Genomic DNA, 19,324 nt, shown 5'->3' with positions numbered 1-19,324 from the left:
GATAATACGATGCATGTGTAATAAAACCGTATAAACTCATCAACAAACACACAAGTGTTTTATTCTGAAAAATAAACCGGATGTGTTTCATGTTGTTCTGGTGTCTGACTTCCTGTCCCACTCGATCTGCTCTGTGTGCTAAATTGATGCTCTGCCAACTAGCGTTTGCGTTCCTCCTCTTCTGCTCTGCACACATTTTACGATCAACGCCTTCCAACTCAGATTACTAAACGATACAAAATCTGATCGTAATCCTACAGATTCAAAAAGAGACGAGAGACCAACAGTCTGAATCACTCACCTACAGTCACCAGAAATCTGTGGTAGAACTTGTTAAATGCTGAGCCGAAGAAATGTGTACCACACCAGTACGTCCCAGCGTCCTCTGCTGTGACTCCTGTCACTGTGATGATGATCTGTGTTTTAAGAAGATCTTCCTTCAAGGAAAACCTCCCAGTGCTTCTGCGTGACCTCTGATTGCTTATTAGAGTCTGACATGAAGAGGGATCCTCTCCTTTACAGAAAAATCCAAATATGCTAGAACTTTCTGGATAGTCACACCTGAACGTAAAAGTCTGTCCAACAGCCAGAGACAATTCAGAGGTAGGAATATCTGTAGAGAGAGAAGGACATCGTTCACTGTATTTAAAGACTGGACATGTGGCTTCATGACATCACAAAGGGCAGTAACACCGCCACACCCCTTATTATGCAAATTTACACATAACTCTTAAAGGTCAAAATCCACTTCCCCATGTGTCTCTAGTCCGTCTACAAACCCCCCAATAATGAGAAAAGGAAAACAATAGGACATGGAGCGAGAAAGACACAGAGTACACCCAAGTCCTTCCAGAGAGGGGGCGTGGTCAGACACAGCTCATTTACATATTTAAAGGTACAGACACAGAAACAGCCTGTTCTGAGCAGGGCTGAAATAGAGGGGTTTATAGACATGATCAAATAGAGGATCAGAGTGGATTTAAAACAAGACACTTCACACACATGTTTTGAGGAGCTCTGAGACTAATTTAAACTGAAGAAGAGGAGGAGGAGGAGGAGGAGAATATGTCACCTTTAACAGGGGATGGGTTTACATTTCCTTTGGCTTTAACCAAAATGTTTTTGTTTAAGTTCTCAAATGGAAACGTGTCAGAAGTAGATGACTCACCTTCAACATTTAGATGAATCTGCTTCAGTCCAGCTCGGGAAATTCCATCTTCAGATTTCAGTCCACACCAGTAGTCGCCCAGATGCTGCGTGGACACGTTACTGATGGACACGTTAAAACCTCTTCTTGTTTTATTGAGACTGAACATCCCGTTTGACCTCAGAGGAGATTCTGTTGAAAGGATGTCCTCACAGATGAAGCCGCTGTCTTTGCAGAAAAACTTGACATTTGACCTGTATTTGTCTGGATATTCACATGTGATGGTGGTTTTAGCCGTTTTATATGCATTAAATGGATCCTCGCAAGAATCCTCATCTGCAAACAACAGAAAAATTAAACATGAAAATGTGTCAGTCTTTAAAGGCATGTTTTGCCTCAGTAAACATTTTCTCTCCATGACCTTAATCTCTAGTTTCAAGTCATTTTGTGTAAAATTGTAGTGTGGAAAGGTCAAGGTCAAGGTCAAGGTTTCTTTATTCGTCTCCCTAGGGAGAAATTTGTCTAGGATGCTGGGAAATCGCTGCATGGACAATACATCGAAAACAATATAAAAACAGTAATTACAATGTAAAACATTTAACTTCTCCGTGCTACAGTACACACACACTCACTCCTACAGTCACAGACGCATGCACACTGTGCACATGTACACATGCCACTCCAGACAGTTTCAACATGTCTACAGTTATCGGTACATTGGGGGCCTCCTGGTTTTCTGTTCCTCTTCTATTTTTTGCTCATTAATGAGCTTAACTGAAAAAGGGACTAATGAGTTTTTAAAGCGGTTGTGTTTGCACAGAGGAACCCTGAACCTTCTCCCTGAGTTCAATAAAACATATTCAGAGCGCAATATATGGGACGTGTCCGATAAAATACCCTTGGCCTGTGTGATGGTAGCCTGCTCAAAAAGATCCTGGGGGGTAAGAGGGGCACACATTCCCCTCATCCTGCTGTCTTAACCAGGCTGAGGATCTGAGCTTTAGATTTTACTGTTAAAGCACCAAACCAGCTGGTGATGCCATACCGTAAAATGGACTCTATTGTTGCTCTGTAAAAGATGAACATAATGTTTTTACATACACCAAACAGTCTTAGTCTCCTGAGAAAATGGAGGCGCTGATGGATTTTGGCACACACGCTTGCCACCTGTGTGTGCCAGCTAAAATCATTGTCAATATGCACCCCCAGGTATTTGTATGAGGTGACTTATTCAATGCTGTGACCATGAATGGCCACAGGGCTCCGGTTTCCGACTGATCTGGGGTCCAGCAACATCTCAACAGTTTTACGAGTGTTTATGTGCAGTTGATGAGCATCAGTCCACAAAACTGTCCACAGCAGCTCTGTGGCTACTTGGGTTCGAATTATTTGTGAGTAGACTGAGGATGACAGTATCATCTGAGAATTTCACAACATATTTGTTTGGCTGGGTGCTAACACAGTTATTAGTATACAGAGTAAACAAGAAGGGTGAACTGACACACCCCTGTGGGACCCCCGTGCTGCTTACTGCTGTTTCAGAGAGGAAAGAATTAAATTTCACTTGTTGTGGCCTGTTTGAGAGAAAGGAGTAGTACCACTTGATTAAAAAAGGGTTCACATCTAGCTCAACTACTTTTTTAAGAAGAATGTGTGGCTGGATTGAGTTAAAAGCTGAGCTAAGATCAATGAAAAGCAGTCTGGCATATGCAGCAGGGCTTTCGAGGTGCTTCAGGACAAGATGCATTATTGTTGAGGTGGCATCACTTGTGCTGCGTTTTTTTGTGTAAGCGAATTGATAGGGGTCCAGGGATGGCTCCACCTCCATGCGTAGCTCCTCTGTTATGAGTCTTTTCAGTGATTTCATAACATTGGAGGTGAGAGCCACAGGCCGGTAATCATTGTCCTCCTTGGGGTATGCTTTTTTGGGAACTGGGATTATTGTTGATTTTTTCCATAGCTCTGGTACTGAGTGTGTGTCCATGGAGAGCTGAAAGAGTTGATGCCAGGCTGGTGTAAGTTCCTCTGCAAGTGTCTTTAAAAGAAAGGCGGACAGGTTGTCCGGCCCTGTTGCTTTGTTGGTGTGTATGGCTTTAAAAACCTTAGTAACAGAGTGTGGGTTAATTCAAATTCTGTGCTCGTTCACATTACAGATTACATTCTCTAAAACTACACAACATTCCCTGTGATTGTCAGTTTCAAAGAGCAGATAAAAGTTGTTAAGTTCATTCGCACGTGCAGTTTCGTTGTGTGCAGATAGGGGCTTCCTTTTTGAGTCCATGTTGGTCATTCCACGGATGGAGTCCCACAGTTTCTTTGAGTTGGATTGGGACAGTTCCTGTTCTTCTCGTTCCCTGTGCTGCAGCCGTGCCGCTCTCATCTGCTGGTTCAGGTCTTTTTGTGCAGCTCTGACTCCTGCAGTGTCTCCTGATTTGAAGGCGAACTTCTTCCTGTTGATGCATTCCTTTATTCCCCTTGTAATGTAAGGTTTATTGTTTGGGTATCTCTTGACAGTTTTCTGGGGTATGACTGAATCAACACAAAAAGAGATGTAATCTGTGATTGATTCTGTGGCAGTGTTAATGTCAGCATCCTGAAAGAAAATGTCCCAGTTAGTGCTAAGGAAGCATCCTTTTAGCTCCTCTGTTTTGTCATTGGACCACACCTTTACAGTGTGTCGTTCTGGTTGACTGGACTTGAAAACTGATCGATAGGTGGGGAGCAGTTGGATCACGTTATGGTCAGAGTTGCTGAGGGGGGGTCTGGCTCTGGCTGTGTAGGCATCTTTAATGTTGCCATAGCACTTATCAAGGATGTTGTTGTTTCTAGTGCTGCACTTAACATATTGATAGAAGCCAGGCAGAGATTTGTTCAAGCTGCAGTGGTTAAAATCACCAAGAATGAGCATGGGGGCATCAGGTTTGTTCTGTAGATGTAGGTGGACACAGTCTGAGATTTGGCTAGCTGCTCTATTGGCGTTTCCACTTGAGGGAATATACACGACACACACAAATATGTTGGTGAATTCCCTTGGCAGGTAGTGTGGTCGCAGGGTACCACACAGCAGCTCGAGGTCCGGGTTACATATTCTGTTTCTTATGGCAACATTACGGCACCAGCTGTCCTTGACATAAACACAAACTCCTCCTCCCCTTGTTTCCATCTCTGTCTAAACGTATGTGAGTAAACCCATCAATTTGTATAAAACTGTCCGGTACATCATCGCTAAACCAAGTCTCCGTAAATGCCATCAGTCCAGACTCACGGTATTCGTAGGATGCTCCGACCTGTGCCCGCAGGTCGTCCAGTTTGTTTTTAAGCGAGCGGGGGTTACACAGGAGCATAGGCGGCAGCGGTAGCTTGGTGGCTCCTCGGACACGCTGCCTGATGCCGCCTCTCCGGCCCCGCTTCCTAGCCTTCCAGCAGGCCTGGCGACGGTAGCCCTCCGCAATCCCAAAATCCCAGCAGCTAATGGATAATGGATGTTCTGTACTAGCAGAGCTTGACCACTTCAATATGTACGACACAAAGGTTTGTCTTAGTAACAGAGTCTTATCAGCACATTTAAAGGTTCCACAACTATCAACATGAGAGACAGGAATAGAAAAGAAAACATTTCTCACCAAGTTCCAAGTCCACCTCCTTAGAATCATGTTGATCAAATCCACACTTCCACTCATTAAAGTCGTTAGACTGAAGTTGTCTGATGATCACCCTGAGATTTTTACTTGTCCTATCATGGTAAAGGTGAAATCTGCTTTGATTTTTCCAACTAGCCATGAGATTACTTTCTATGACTGTTTTATCACCAGACTTGACATAAACAGCCTCATAACTTTTAACATCTGGATATCTGCAGGTGAAGTCCACCCATCCACCCCTGCATCCTCTCACGTCGATGTCTTCAGATGAACCTTCAGATGAATCTTCACAGCCTGCAGATCAGAGAGAAATGTTGAGTTCAGAATCTGACACCACATGGGGCTGTGATCTGAATATGATCCAGACAGATGAAACTGATGCAGTAATAACCACTCCTATTAAAAAAAAATGTTTCCTGGTGATTTCTTAGAAGCATCAGGGTTTCTCGGAGGAAGTAATCAAGTTATCAGAAACAATCAGTTAATGTGTTGTCGTGTCTGCTTTTCAGCTGGTGTCATTTCCTTAAAGGGGACATATTACACCCCCTCCTCCACCTTTTCAAACAGTCCCCTCCTCCATCTTTTCAAACAGTCCCCTCCTCCATCTTTTCAAACAGTCCCCTCCTCCACCTTTTCAAACAGTCCCCTCCTCCACCTTTTCAAACAGTCCCCTCCTCCACCTTTTCAAACAGTCCCCTCCTCCACCTTTTCAAACAGTCCCCTCCTCCACCTTTTCAAACAGTCCCCTCCTCCACCTTTTCAAACAGTCCCCTCCTCCACCTTTTCAAACAGTCCCCTCCTCCACCTTTTCAAACAGTCCCCTCCTCCATCTTTTCAAACAGTCCCCCTCCTCCACCTTTTCAAACAGTCCCCTCCTCCATCTTTTCAAACAGTCCCCTCCTCCACCTTTTCAAACAGTCCCCTCCTCCACCTTTTCAAACAGTCCCCTCCTCCACCTTTTCAAACAGTCCCCTCCTCCACCTTTTCAAACAGTCCCCTCCTCCACCTTTTCTAACAGTCCCCTCCTCCACCTTTTCAAACAGCCCCCTCCTCCACCTTTTCAAACAGTCCCCCTGTGGTCTAAATGAAACATCTGTGCTTTGGTCAAAATATAACATGAATAAAGCACCAGAGGAGGTTTGTGACCCTGTATAAACCAGCTCTCTCAGAACGCTCCGTTTTGGTGTGTGTGTCTCTTTAAATGTAATGACCCCTCCCCTCTGTAGTGACTGTTTGTTCTATTTTACAAAAGCTACCTGAGCTCAAAATGTGCTTACATTCAAGGAAATATCACCAAATACAAAAAACATTAAAACAATATAAATCAGTCCTGACTGAGTGTTTTACTATGAGGCTCATTTGAATGGAAAGTGTACGATGAAATGTGTAGAAACACGATAAGAGGTTTTATAAAAGTTGTTTTAGTCGTCATCATCCCTTTACTATTAGAGTATTTTTTGTGTGGCATAACTTGTTCATACAGAGTAAAGACTTTGAAGAAGTCAAAGTCAGTCCTGGCAGATCATCATCATCCTTTGTCCAAGGAGTTGAAGTCACTGCTGCCCGGCCGCAGATTCACCCCGCCAGCAGGCAAGAGGCGAGAGGCTGAGGAACTAATTTGTCCCGGCAGCCATTGTTTTTTTAAATGACTAATTAAATGTTCCTTCTTTATTTATTGTCCATTGGACTTTTTACTTCTAAGTGTCCTTCTAATGTTGTATAGTGGTTGCTGTATGTTTTTTTTTTACTGCTGACTGGAACAGAAATCTCTGTAAATGTCTCAGAAAATGTTTCAACACATTTGCAGTGAGTGTGTAAAATGTATGTTTTGTATTTTGTATCAGTTAATAGAGTAATGTAGTTTTGTAGCACGGTGCTGAAGGATTTCTCTACATATTTATGGCACATTAACACATAAAATAAGCTTTGATTATAGTCTGTTTTAGAGATCAAAAGGTTTACCTGTCATCGTTGTGACGAGGAGCAGGACAAAGATCTTCATCATGCTGCTTTCTGACTCCAGCTGCTTGTTTCAGGTTAACTGCTGCTTCTCCACAGTCCACTGATCTCAAAGAGTTCTGGTTCCTGAATTGGTCAAGCCGTTACTTAAAAACTTTACAGCTACGCCTTTTCGATGAATCCTTCCTCTTTTTCATTTGCGGTTGATCATATCTTCTTCTACAGAAACAGTGTCTGGCAGTAAAAGGTAAGGGGAAACACACTGAGCCAAAAAAAACCGATACACAGGAATTAGCAGTCATAACCACAACATGTTAGAAATAGAGGACGATGTTCTGACATGTAAACACTTTGATCACAAAGGAGGAGGAGCTCATCTTTGTTTAAAAAACAAACCCACGTCATTAATCTGTACAGGTCCTGAACATAAAACGGAAGAAAGTGACAAAAAAGGAAGTATGACAAGGACTTTTTTGATCTCATCACAGCAGAACCACCGCAGCTGTGGCTCAGTGGGTAGCGTCATCGCCTCTCAACCAGACGTTTGAGGGTTCAATCTCCAGTTGAGCAACATGTCCGATGTGTCCTTGGGCAAGACACTTAACCCTGCATTGCTCCTGCTGCTTCAGTGGCGGTGTATGAATGGATTAGTACTTACTCTCTGATGTACGTCGCTTTGGATAAAAGTGTCTGCTAAGTGAATTGTAACAGAGCAGGAAGAATCAGTCTTTTTCCATAAACAAGCGAGACGCTAACAAAGCTTCAGAGAGAAAACAGGGAACTGAAACAAAAGTGTCGATGACTGAAAGTATGAGATGATACTGTAATGCTGTAATGATGATACAGCATTACATCACCACACTTTAACAGGCTTTATTAATAAACTGAGCTGCTGATGTAATGTCTGATGTTGTAACGATTTTTATTTTTTATACCAAACATGGAGAACGAGAACACCGTTGTGTTTGTGTTTTTCTGTAAACACGGAGATCATCTTCAAATTTTAATATAATTCCTTTTACACCTGATTTTAGGACATTTTTATGAGTAAGGCCTGTTGCATCTGTTTCAGGTGTGTCAGCATGTTTGATGGCTGTCAGGTGCACATTCAACCTGAAAACCGTGTGCACCGATTGGCTCCAGTTTTTGAAACGGTGCACGACTGGCTTTGACGTGTATTTAGCTTTCAGTCACGTGGTCGGCATGGAGGGCAAAAAGGGTTTAGGGAACTGGAGGCCGAATTGAATACTCCACAGGCTTTTTAAATTGACTATCACTTCAAAACGATGCATGTTTACATGTCCTGAAAACCACAGGAACCCAGAGATATTAAGATACACTGAGAGTTTTGGAAACTTGTGACCGGGCTCGTCTCCTCGTTGGTTAGAGCATCACATTCAACAACAACTGTCTTTAGATTACATAGACACAAAAAACTTGTTAAAGACGCAAGTGACAACTAAGACCGGTAACTGTGGGATGTCACATGACAAGTATTAATACCTAGCAGCAGCCACAGCACAGATGTGAAGGAAGTGAAACCCAGCAGAGACTACACAAAAAAAGATGGCCTTGGCGTCTTTTGAAGCTATTAATCATTAAATGTAAATTAGGATATTTGATGGGCACAATGCATTGAAACATAAGCATTAACACAAGTAATTCCCAGTGGTTACTGGTAACAGTAAAGACAGTAAAAAAAGCTCGTTAGCTTTATTTCTTTTAAGAAAACAAATTTTTCTGATAAATTACACAAACATCTTAATCCACACATTACAATTTTTTTGTACACTCACATTCATACATACCCTGTCCAGTTTTTTCACTGTGGATCCACTAGTCTTCACTGGTAATGATACATGACATGACCACAAAAAAATCTTTTTTCATATCTCAGCTGTCTTTCAAACATATCTTAATCCTGTTAATAATCTGGAATAAACAGGTTTATGACATAAAAACACAGTTCATATGATGACAAAAAAAATGCTCAAACATTAAATAATAACCTACTCATATGTCCTTCAACTCCTTTGATCTATTTAATATGTGTGACCTGTAGTAGTCCCACATATAAAAAAATAATTTTAAGTTTTTGAATAAGATTTTTTGCATGTTGACTTCTCTAAGAACTTTATTTTTATGTTAACGTCCCTCAAATGCATTGTGATTCAATCAGCCGTCAAATGAATGGATGGTAGTAATAAGATATTTTAATTTATTTAATTGTCTTTCTGTGTGATGTGTGTAGTTGTCATTCTTAGAGATAAAGTCAGCAGCTTTTTCCAAAATAAAATAAAAAACAGACTTATCCTAAGTGAAGCTGCTCCATCGTCCCTTCTGGGCCTCGAATCATGTGTGGTGGGGACTGTGTCTGCAGAGACTCTGTCCTCTGACTGGATTTTCATGGTTTGGTTTGTTTGGTTGGCACGGGACTTTTCTGGGCGGGGAGCTGTTTCTTTTTCCTCTAGCCCACACAGGTGAGTTTTGGAGTGGATACAATTCAGCAATTTGATGGAATTTGAACCGGCGAATATGGCAGATGCAGCGGCAAAGCAGCAAAAGAAAATCATAGTGAGGCAAAATGCCACGCTACTAAAGCTCGTTCTAAAACGTGGGTGAAACCTGTTGTCTGTCAGAAGGAGTTGGTCTGCTTTCTGTTTGCCAAAAACACCAATGGTTAGCTTGTGCTAGTGTGCGGTAGCTTGCAGTGTAGCTACAAGCAGTAAATGTAAACACTACGTCCTTCAGTGAGTGTGAGCTCCTGGGGATGTTGAGCCCAGGAGGATGTTTGAATGTGTGTTTGCAAGCTGTAAAGAATATTGCTGCTGACTACCTTTAAATAATGTTCAAATAATTAATTTGTAAATATTTAATGAGAAAAGTGATATAGATAAAACCATCCTTGATGTTGTTATGTGTATTATTGACCTCCTTTGTTGGCTTTTTGTAGAGGTTAGTGGAATGTGCAACTTTATCCTGAAGCAATGATGGCTGTCATTAAGAAACATGTATGTCTGTATGTAATACACAGCACCTGTGTTTGTATTATATAAACTCCCTCTGAGGCTTGTGGCCAAAGTCCCATGTGAACAAACCATTTGGTCATATTTCTGTTGGTAGCAGTGTTGAACACCCTTAAATTCTTCCGGAAAACCCTTTCAGGGTTGATAGGGTTGCTGATTTGGCATACGTTAATGGAGAGCTAAAGGTTTGTACAATCATTACAATGGAAAACATAATAATGAAAAGTTCTAAGACTTAGGGTTATGCCATCATCAAAACAAGAGGGTTGTGCCATCGTAATACTGGACGACTCTTGGGCAGAAGGTCTTTCCATTATGACACTTGATGGTCTGGGGGCAAAGGGCCATACCATCAAATACTTGACAGTCCTTAGACTGACAAGCTAACAGGATTCTCATGGTCCAAGAGTAATGGATCATACCATTACAATCATGATCCCGGATGCTCCAAGCGCAGAAACGTTTACCATAATAATACTGAACACTCCTCAGGCTGAAGGTCATACTCTTATGATACAGACAGATAAAGATTGAGGGTCTTTCCGTCATGTCACTGGACAATCCTTAGAAATGTTGTACCATCATGACACTGGCAAGTACTAATGCAGTCCTTGTACTGTACTCAGTCTGAGGTTCATACTTTTATGATACCATCAGTTCAAAGGCTGAAGGTTATGTCCTTAAGATGCTGTACAGTCAAAGGTCATGGCTGATTTAATAATGTAACGAGACCAAGTGCCAAGGCAGCATGTCATACAATCATATTACAGGACAGTCTTAAGGCTGTGGGTTGCAACCTTTTTGGAATCAGATGGTCCTGGTGCAGAGGCTTATGCAATCAAGACACTAGTTCACCTAAAGCTGAGGACTTTAATATCCCAGTACTAGGTGGTCCTTAGGCAGAACTTTGTACCACAATGGTAATAGATGGTCTTAGGGCAAGGGTCATCCAAAATAGATTGTCCAATCTTGGAGGGTTGTGTCATCATGATGTTGGATTGTCCTAGTGCAGAAGGGCCGTACCATCATGATACTGGACATTCCTTGGGCTGAAGGTCATGCCCTTTGATACAGGAAAGTCAAAGGCTTAGGGTCATTCCATTATGTTAGGGAGAAAGTGGTACCATCATGATTCCAAACCGTCCTAAGGCTGAGAGTAGTGTTACCATTGTACTGGTCAGCCATTCCTTCAATCCTTAGTTAGGGAGCAGTACCATCAATAAACTAGATGTTCCTAAGGCAGAGTGTAGCACCATCATGATACTGGACAGTCCCAAGGCTGAGGGTCATACCGTCATGATACTGGATTGTCATGAGGCAGAGGATCCCATAATTATGATACTGGTAGAACCTTTGGCAAAATCGTACCATTACCATACTGGACAGTCATGAGCCAGAAGGTCATACCAGCTTGATACTGGACAATCCTATGGTCGTACTAACATAAAACTGGATGGTCCCAGAGCAGAGGATACCAGCTTTGTGATAGTGGATGGTCCTAGGGACGAAAGTCTTACAAAATGATACTGGACTGTCCTAGGGAGGAGTATCGTACCATCTTCATACTTGTGGGCCTTAGGAATCGGGTCGTACCATCATGAAACTAGACAGTCCTCAGGATCAAAGGTTCTACTGTAATGTGTAAAGATGTTGTTAGAAGTCATATGGTCGAATCATCATGGAGGTGGAGCGCAGGGAGTAGCTGGGGCCTCTGAAGTGGTGCCACTTGATGCCGTTCAGCTTCCTGATGTTGTGACCAACAGTGTAGTAAATACCGTTCAGGTTGGAGAAACCACAGGCATCGAACCACCAACCTAATGGAGAGAGGAAGAGAGGGAGGGGTGCACAGAAGAGAATCAGCTGTGTGTTACGAAGGGGGAGGAAGAAGAAGGGAGGAATTTATGTAGAGAGCGGTGGGAAACACGAGAGAAAGGAAATGGGTAAAGATGAAAGGAAGAAAAAGAGGAAAGAGGGCAGGGAAGAGCAAGAAGAGGCAGAATAAGAGAGATGGAAGAACAGAAATGTTGAGACAATGAAGTAATTAGCTTGGAAAAAGCAAAACGTGCAGTAAGAGGGAAAGTATTAGAAATGTGAGCATGAAAGGTGATGCATGAGGGATTTTTCATTTAATTCCTCATGATTGGCAAGCTTGGGTGCAATTTCCATGATAAGATTTGAGGAAATATTGTGTGTGACTGTGTGTTGGTTTTCAGTATGACACACCCTCACTAGTAGTGTCTCATTCTATCCCCTTACCTTTTCGGTTATTCCCTTCTCTTCCATTCCTGTGATTTCTTGTGGTTTAAAATTATTCACTGACTAATGGTGACCTCTGGGGTATTTTCCTCAGTGTGCATCGAGTTATTGCCAGAACGCTTAAGTTAATCATGGATCGCAGCCCATCGAGAGGAGAGCAACTAAAGAGCTGCTTGTTTTGGCACTGACGGTTGACAGGAGCTGAGAGTTGAAAGATTCCTGCTTCTGAGGAAATACCACTTATTTAGACGCTGATAAAACAACATTTTTATAATTGTAATCATCAAGTATTTTCTTATTTATTATGTATGACAAAGATATCTTATTTAATGACGTAGGGTCAATCCTATGAAATCCAATGTGAAAAATATTTTTGAAAATGTGTTATCTCTACAGAGAAAATACATTTTCTCATGAATCGTTTTTATGAAATATTTTTCTTAGATGACGAGGGAACACATCCCAGCAAGACAAGATGGAGAGGCAAGAAAGAGAGATACAAATTACCTCCAGTGAGCATCAGGGCACACTTGCAGTGGTCACAGTTATCGTTGTCTTGGTCTCGGGTGCTGAAGCTGATCCCATTGGTTGCCAGGCTGCTCTGCCTCCCTGCTGTGCCACTGTAACCTCTCAGATACAACCTAAGCAAGAGGACAAAGATGAATACATGTCTTTATATGTCTGGGTTATCTGCATGTAATCTTATCTTGTATATTTGCAAATGTGTACAAATGTATATATGTATGGGACTATGTGTACATCTGTATGCACATGTGTGTGCATGACTACCTGTGTTGGTGCCTGAATGTTAGTGCTGGGATGAAATACTCTTTTCCTGATTCAAACTTTATTACAATTATTGAGTGCCAATTTGAAATGTATTGCGATTCGATAAAATCGGTTATTTTGATTTTCTTTTCTTTTTTAAACAAAAGTTGAATCATACAATAGTAGAGAGAGTATTGGATCATGAGTGATATTTCCAAAAACATGCATAATCAGGTAGTCAGTCTTTGCTTTTTGAATAGCTATTTGTTTCTCTTACTATATTTCAAACACTCAGCTCTCTGTACAGGGTCCAGTGGATGTTTTCATGCTGCAGTTAGTGTTATTTACCTGTACTGCTGTATCTCGCTGGTCAGTGTAAACCGGTCGTAGTAGGCATGAGCGGGGTTTCCCTCCCAGTCCATCAGCTCCACTCTCATAGAGTACTGACCCTGACTGTTCAGCAGGTACAAAGCTTCATTACCCAGCCAGTGTTCCCCTAACACGTCCCCGAAACCCTGCAGAAGGTGTAGGAATGGATTTAGCTTACATTTTTAAAATGTGCCTTTATTTTTAGGTTATTGCTTTGATAAGACAAACAGACCATTTTGTACTCCTTCCAGCTTCTCTGGAAGTCCACGCTGCCATTAAACCTTCGCTGGAAGACCGTCCAGCCGCCTCCACCTGTCTCCATGTCACAGAACACCTTCGAGAGAAGAGAAGATACTCTGGATTTATTTGGCACTTGTTACAGAGTGTGGTGGGTAATATCTAGATCGCAAATTCAAACTGGTACGTTGGATTAAAATTAATATCCACAGCAACCATAGACACAAATCTGCTACCTTGAATTTAAAGACAGGAATATTTGGTTTAGGGACAACACATTGAAACAGTATCATATAGGTCAGAGATTCTCAGTGACATCAGTGTAAAACAAACATTTTTGTATTAGAATAGGGACAGTGCACATTAATAAACATAAACATGCAAATATGCCAGATTAAAGCCATTGGCTAACCTCCATCTGTAGTCCCCCAGGCAGGTATACCAGGAATAAATTAACCATCAGAGTCAAGTGCATAAAGTGTTAAAGAGACAGGAGGTGAAGGGCTAAAGTGCTGGTGTAAGTTGCCTCCCTTTTTACATATACAGACGTGTGTCTGCACATACTATTGCACAGGGTCAGCAAACGTAAATGTATTAATGTGAAGGATACTGCATACTTAGATGTATGTACACACTATGGAGAGGAATTAAGGGATGTTAGTTGAAGAGGATGTCTTTTAAGAGCCTGCAGGAAAATATGTTAGATTTTCTTAAAGCGGATGCTGGTGAAAAAATGGCTGTAGGTTCAGTTGTTGTGTATACCTGCACAGGTTCAGTCCTGTTGTTGATGTAGATCTGATACAGGCCACTGTCAGAGTGACCGGCCTTGTAAGCGTCTGCACAGTCCTTCCACATCTGGCTTCCAGGAAGTAACCCTGAAGACACATAGACACACGCATACACACACATACACAGAGCCACTTTGTCAAGAAATCACCCACCTAACCCTATGTATTTCATATATCACCAAATCTGTACTGTTCCATTATGTCTCTGCAAGTACTTATTTATGTGCAGTGTTTTCACCTTATCACATCAATATGCGTTAAACACTATTGTGCAAATTTCTGTGCAATACCCGATCCAAAAAGAGAAAACTAGTATGTGCACATCCAGGAAAAAAAGCATACAGGTGCAAGACAAGAAATGCACTAACTGCAGTAAAAAGTAAAACAGGTCCGCACACTTGTAATCTCCATTGGGCAGATTTATTACCTTCTTCCTTTTATCTGCAATACCGATCCATCCATAAGGAAAAAGTGTACGAAGAGTATATTATGTGTTAGTGTTGTTTTTATTGTTTTTCTATTATATTGTTGTTAATATCTTGTACTTATACTTTACTTTGAGCTATTGTAATAAAATACATTTCCACCAATGGGGGATCAATAAAACATATCTTATCTTTGCCATGCCATTTATTACCACTAGGGTGCACAAGTGAAATCCCTCTTCTTGACAAACATTTTTTATACAAGAATAAGTTAACCAGGCATATCAGAGGACTGGTTTATTTTGATTGTAATAAATATGCTAGCTGGGAACAAGAATCAATCCCATTGCAAAACTTGGTTGGTCCCCACAGCGCGACTGATATGTCAGGGTACGGACCCCACAAAGATAGATAAACAACAACAACACACACTCAAAAGAATTGGTAAAGGGTATTTTTACAATATGCAAAAAATCGCTGGTGGTGTGAGTGTGTGTGTGAGAGAGAGAGTGTGTGTGTGTGTGTGTACCTGTAGTAGCCACCATGTTAATGAGTGTGTGGACTGACTCCATGAGCTGAGCCTGCTGCCTCTGCAGAGCGGTGTTGTTGCTGCTGGCGACTCTCAGCTGCCTCTCTAAAGACTCGATGGCCGCCATCTGAGTACTGACCACAGACTGAAAAAACAAAGATTCTCATCTGTCTAATTGAACTCAATACTTAAAGGAAGAATATGCGATTTTTCACACTTAAAAGTAGCAGAACTCAATTACATCCTCTGAAAATAACTCTGTGAGTCATGAGTGTCTACAGTGAGTGTATAGTTGCTTCTAAAGATATAAAGTTGATAAATCTTTAAACACCTGCTGATGATGTTCAACATGACTTCATACTGAGCGTACCTGCAGTCTGTTCTTCTCCTCCCTCATGTCTTCTAGCTCTCCTTTCTGCAGAGACTCCAACATCTGAACTTTACTCTCCAAACGACTGAAGACACACAAAGAGGAAGACTTTAAACATCATTCACAGCAGGCTCACATGATGTTCCCTTAAACGTCTCCTGGAGGTTTACCTGAGTCAGGGCCTGATACTCTTCAGGCCCTGACACAACAAGCAAACGGCAGAGAACTTGTGGACGACGAAGGCCGCCTCACGTTTTGGCCAAAAAGTTGCACTTCAACACACCGCAAAGACTACAGCCGACGGCCAACCACCATGTACCTTCTTTGCATGCATGAGAGGAAATAACTCTCCATGCCAGCAGGGGGCGGTAATCCGTTGTTATGATACAAGAAGACCATTTTCACCCCGCTGTCGCTCACCACTCGTATTATAGGACATCTACTAATGGAGAATAATGTCTGATAAAAAGTAGAAAATGGCGCTGGCGTTGTCAGTTCTTGATCTTTTAGTGGGAAAAGAAAAGAAGAAGAGGAGGAGACAAATAAGGAGAAACAGCACTAATGAAAAACCTAAACCAAAACTAAAATACCAAAATGCAATAATACAGCAAAGATATTTTGAGCAGCTGTTTGACAGAGTCATGGGAATTGCAGGTTGTTGGAGTGTTGCTACATAAATTACAGGATCTAAACAATAAGAACCTCAGGAATGTGTCATATTAAAATCTGACTGTTTAACAGGAAGGCTACGAGGGAGAGCACAAATCCAAACGCACTGTACTACAAATCTGTCTGCGACGGGCCAGAGGCTGTAACTCCCGAGTTACTCCCTCATGTTGGAAACCCCGTAAAGCAAGAGGAATAAAGATTAATAACCCGACCATCATTCTTTCTGCGGAGCTGACTTCAGTCCTCGTTATCTGTGCAGCTGAACCAGCAGAGCAGCTGCTGAAAATAGACCGCAGCCCACATAAAGATCAACAAAGCGCGAGCCAAATGAATGAAACCCGATGAAGGAGTGGCAGCGGCTTCGCAGGGAAACACGGCACGCTGAATGTCCAGGTCACGCTCACGTTTCTGTTTCTGAGTGCAGAGGAAAGAGGAAAGAGTGTCTGGTGGGAGGTCTGCAGGAGATGATGGGAAAATGTCTCTTTTTCTCTAATATCCCTGAGTTCAAGTCCTCGCAATCGTTTTAATTATTTTAATTTGGTGAAACCAGGAAATGATTCTGAATTGAATATCTCACGACCTATGAGAAGGCCAATAATCATTTTCAAAACTTTCTCCAAAAATTACAGTCATTTATTTCAAAGCAGCAGCGACGGTTACCCCTGATGTTCTCACAAACTAAAATCCATCGTGCAACTGAACTTTGTGCTTTAAAAAGACGCTGAATGTTGGTTGGACACTAATATCTGCCTCTGGATTCATACGTTTGCGCTTCCAGTCTTCAAGTGTTCTGTCAGTGGGGGAGGTGGGGGTACTGTGAGAAAATGTGGTTCCAGGTTACTAAGAGCCATTCAGTCCCTGAAAAGCTGAAAATGAAAGCAGTGTCTGCATCCTCGGTAAAAAGTCAGAGATGTCTCCGATGCATGTCGGCCTCTGGTAGGGCTGACCCTCGTTTGTGATTTTCATGGAAGACTGATGAGCGTTTAAAGAGTCAGGGGTTGAAAAATAAAAAAAATAAAAAAACTTTTGATGACCCAATGACTGATCATAGAAGAGGGATGTGACGGAGGAATGTTTAGCAGATTCTAAAACTGCTCATTTCTAATGTTATTGTTAATAAAGCATTTCAAGATTTAAGTATGATCTGTATGATGAATGTTTTTAGTCATGATTTACTTCCACTGGCGCCCCATCCCCCCGGGGCCCGGGGCATTTGTGGCCCTTTGTCTTCAGGCATTACGATCAGTGCCGGACTGCCGGACTAGAGAGGACATCAAAATAAATGCTGGTTTCATGACGCAGTCATTCACATTTATTCCTGAAGGGCCCATCACACAGAGAAGCATCGCTAGAAAAGCGCTTTCCTCTGGTACAGCGGTCTGCCAGGCGCTCTTCTCTTCTCTTCTGCTGCGTGACGCTTTTTTCTTGCATTTTTTGGGGTGCATGAAAGTTTAAACACTTACTCGTCAATGTCACTTTTGGCCGATGCAGCATTAAAATTAAGTAGGAGGCTTCACCTCTGCTGTCCCAGCTGTTTTGTTACAGCAGCGCCCACACCAAACACTAACTTTCACTTTGCATGTATCTATAGAACAGCCTTTCCCAAACTTAAAACTGCCTCGACCGACTTTGATATACAAAATAAAAGTTTTGACTCCAGCTATCACTTTCAGTTAGGGTAAATTATTGGACATGACAACATGAGGCAAGATAGACACCAATGTTTACTAAACATTATGTCCATGAATAGTCATGACACGCCTTACTAATCACTTAAAGGTTGACTCATGGTGAATCATTGTTATTGTGATATTTCTTTTATTTTTACACTTGGTGGAGGGCTTTTCGCGGCCCACCTGCAGTACCCACACGGCCCACCAGGGGGCTCACACTTCGGGAAGCACTGCTTTAGAAGATATCTTTATAATTGTAAGATGAACTGATTAAAGATCGAGGCTTCATGAGTGTGCTCAGTAACATGTGAATGTGTTTGCACTCACACCCAGAGATGTAATATGAAATGTTTTTACAGACTTTCTAACCAAACGGTTAAACCTGAAGTCTGTGTTGACGTGGGAGCTGACCAGAATCAGACGCAGTCGTCCATCACTCTGTAACGTGCGGCCAAATCATGCAGCTGTTTTACACTCGGAGTGATCTCGGTTTACATCGGGAGGCGATTCATTCAGAGCTGAAACACGTTATCAGCTCTGCTCCTGATCACTTCAACATGCTGACCCCAACATGAACGAGCAAGACATCGCTTACTGAGAGGAGGACGGATGGGGAGTCGCTGATCGCTGAGCGGCTGCGGTCTCTAGAGAGAGAGAGAGTGTGTGTGTGTGTGTGTGTGTGTGTGTGTGTGTGTGTGTGCAGATAAATGAGTGTGCACATGGCCCCGCATGCAGATTGTGGGTGTGTTTTTGCATTTTGCAGTTTCTTAATCACATTTAGAAACTTCAAAAGTAAATAGTGTGGGTTATGTGATGTTAGAAATTCAGAAATCTTAATGTACAGCTGTTTAGAACGATACATTTAAACACACAGCCACATTCACACCTACAGACAATTTAGAGTCTCCAGTTAACCTAACGAGCATGTGTTTGGACTGTGGGAGGAAGACGGAGAACCAGGAGAGAACCCACACATGAAGAACATGCAGACTACACACAGAGAGACTCCTGAAGGACGGGGATTCAAACCAGGAACCTCCTCACAGAGAGGCTCCTGAAGGACGGGGATTCAAACCAGGAACCTCCACACAGAGAGACTCCTGAAGGACGGGGATTCAAACCAGGAACCTCCACACAGAGAGGCTCCTGAAGGACGGGGATTCAAACCAGGAACCTCCACACAGAGAGGCTCCTGAAGGACGGGGATTCAAACCAGGAACCTCCACACAGAGAGACTCCTGAAGGACGGGGATTCAAACCAGGAACCTCCTCACAGAGAGACTCCTGAAGGACGGGGATTCAAACCAGGAACCTCCTCACAGAGAGACTCCTGAAGGACGAGGATTCAAACCAGGAACCTCCTCACAGAGAGACTCCTGAAGGACGGGGATTCAAACCAGGAACCTCCTCACAGAGAGACTCCTGAAGGACGAGGATTCAAACCAGGAACCTCCACACAGAGAGACT

At 42.4% G+C, this 19,324-nt stretch overlaps 2 protein-coding genes across 2 annotated transcripts in view; both read right to left on the bottom strand.

Annotated features, from left to right (window-relative positions):
* LOC132977362 (polymeric immunoglobulin receptor-like) lies at positions 1-1,575 on the bottom strand. The gene is made up of 2 exons (XM_061041885.1): positions 1,169-1,575; positions 1-613 (listed from the first exon to the last, which is right to left on the bottom strand). The coding sequence occupies exons 1-2, from the start codon at positions 1,563-1,565 to the stop codon at positions 294-296; spliced, it is 717 nt and encodes a 238-aa protein (XP_060897868.1). The 5' UTR covers positions 1,566-1,575; the 3' UTR covers positions 1-293.
* Positions 1,576-8,482: 6,907 nt separating this feature from the next.
* Positions 8,483-19,324, bottom strand: part of angpt4 (angiopoietin 4) — an 18,273-nt gene continuing 7,431 nt past the window's right edge. Inside the window, exons 2-9 of the mRNA XM_061041726.1 lie at positions 15,686-15,714; positions 15,516-15,629; positions 15,146-15,290; positions 14,166-14,278; positions 13,399-13,500; positions 13,146-13,312; positions 12,537-12,670; positions 8,483-11,587 (exon numbers count right to left, since the gene is read on the bottom strand). Coding sequence (XP_060897709.1) covers positions 11,427-11,587; positions 12,537-12,670; positions 13,146-13,312; positions 13,399-13,500; positions 14,166-14,278; positions 15,146-15,290; positions 15,516-15,629; positions 15,686-15,714 — 965 coding nt within the window. The 3' untranslated portion in view covers positions 8,483-11,426. The remainder of the gene's footprint in view (positions 11,588-12,536; positions 12,671-13,145; positions 13,313-13,398; positions 13,501-14,165; positions 14,279-15,145; positions 15,291-15,515; positions 15,630-15,685; positions 15,715-19,324) is intronic.

This window comes from Labrus mixtus, chromosome 7 (assembly GCF_963584025.1).
Source record: "Labrus mixtus chromosome 7, fLabMix1.1, whole genome shotgun sequence".
Taxonomy (NCBI): domain Eukaryota; kingdom Metazoa; phylum Chordata; class Actinopteri; order Labriformes; family Labridae; genus Labrus; species Labrus mixtus.
The sequence above is the reverse complement of the archived record's forward strand: the minus strand, read 5'-3'. Positions and strand labels throughout refer to the sequence as shown.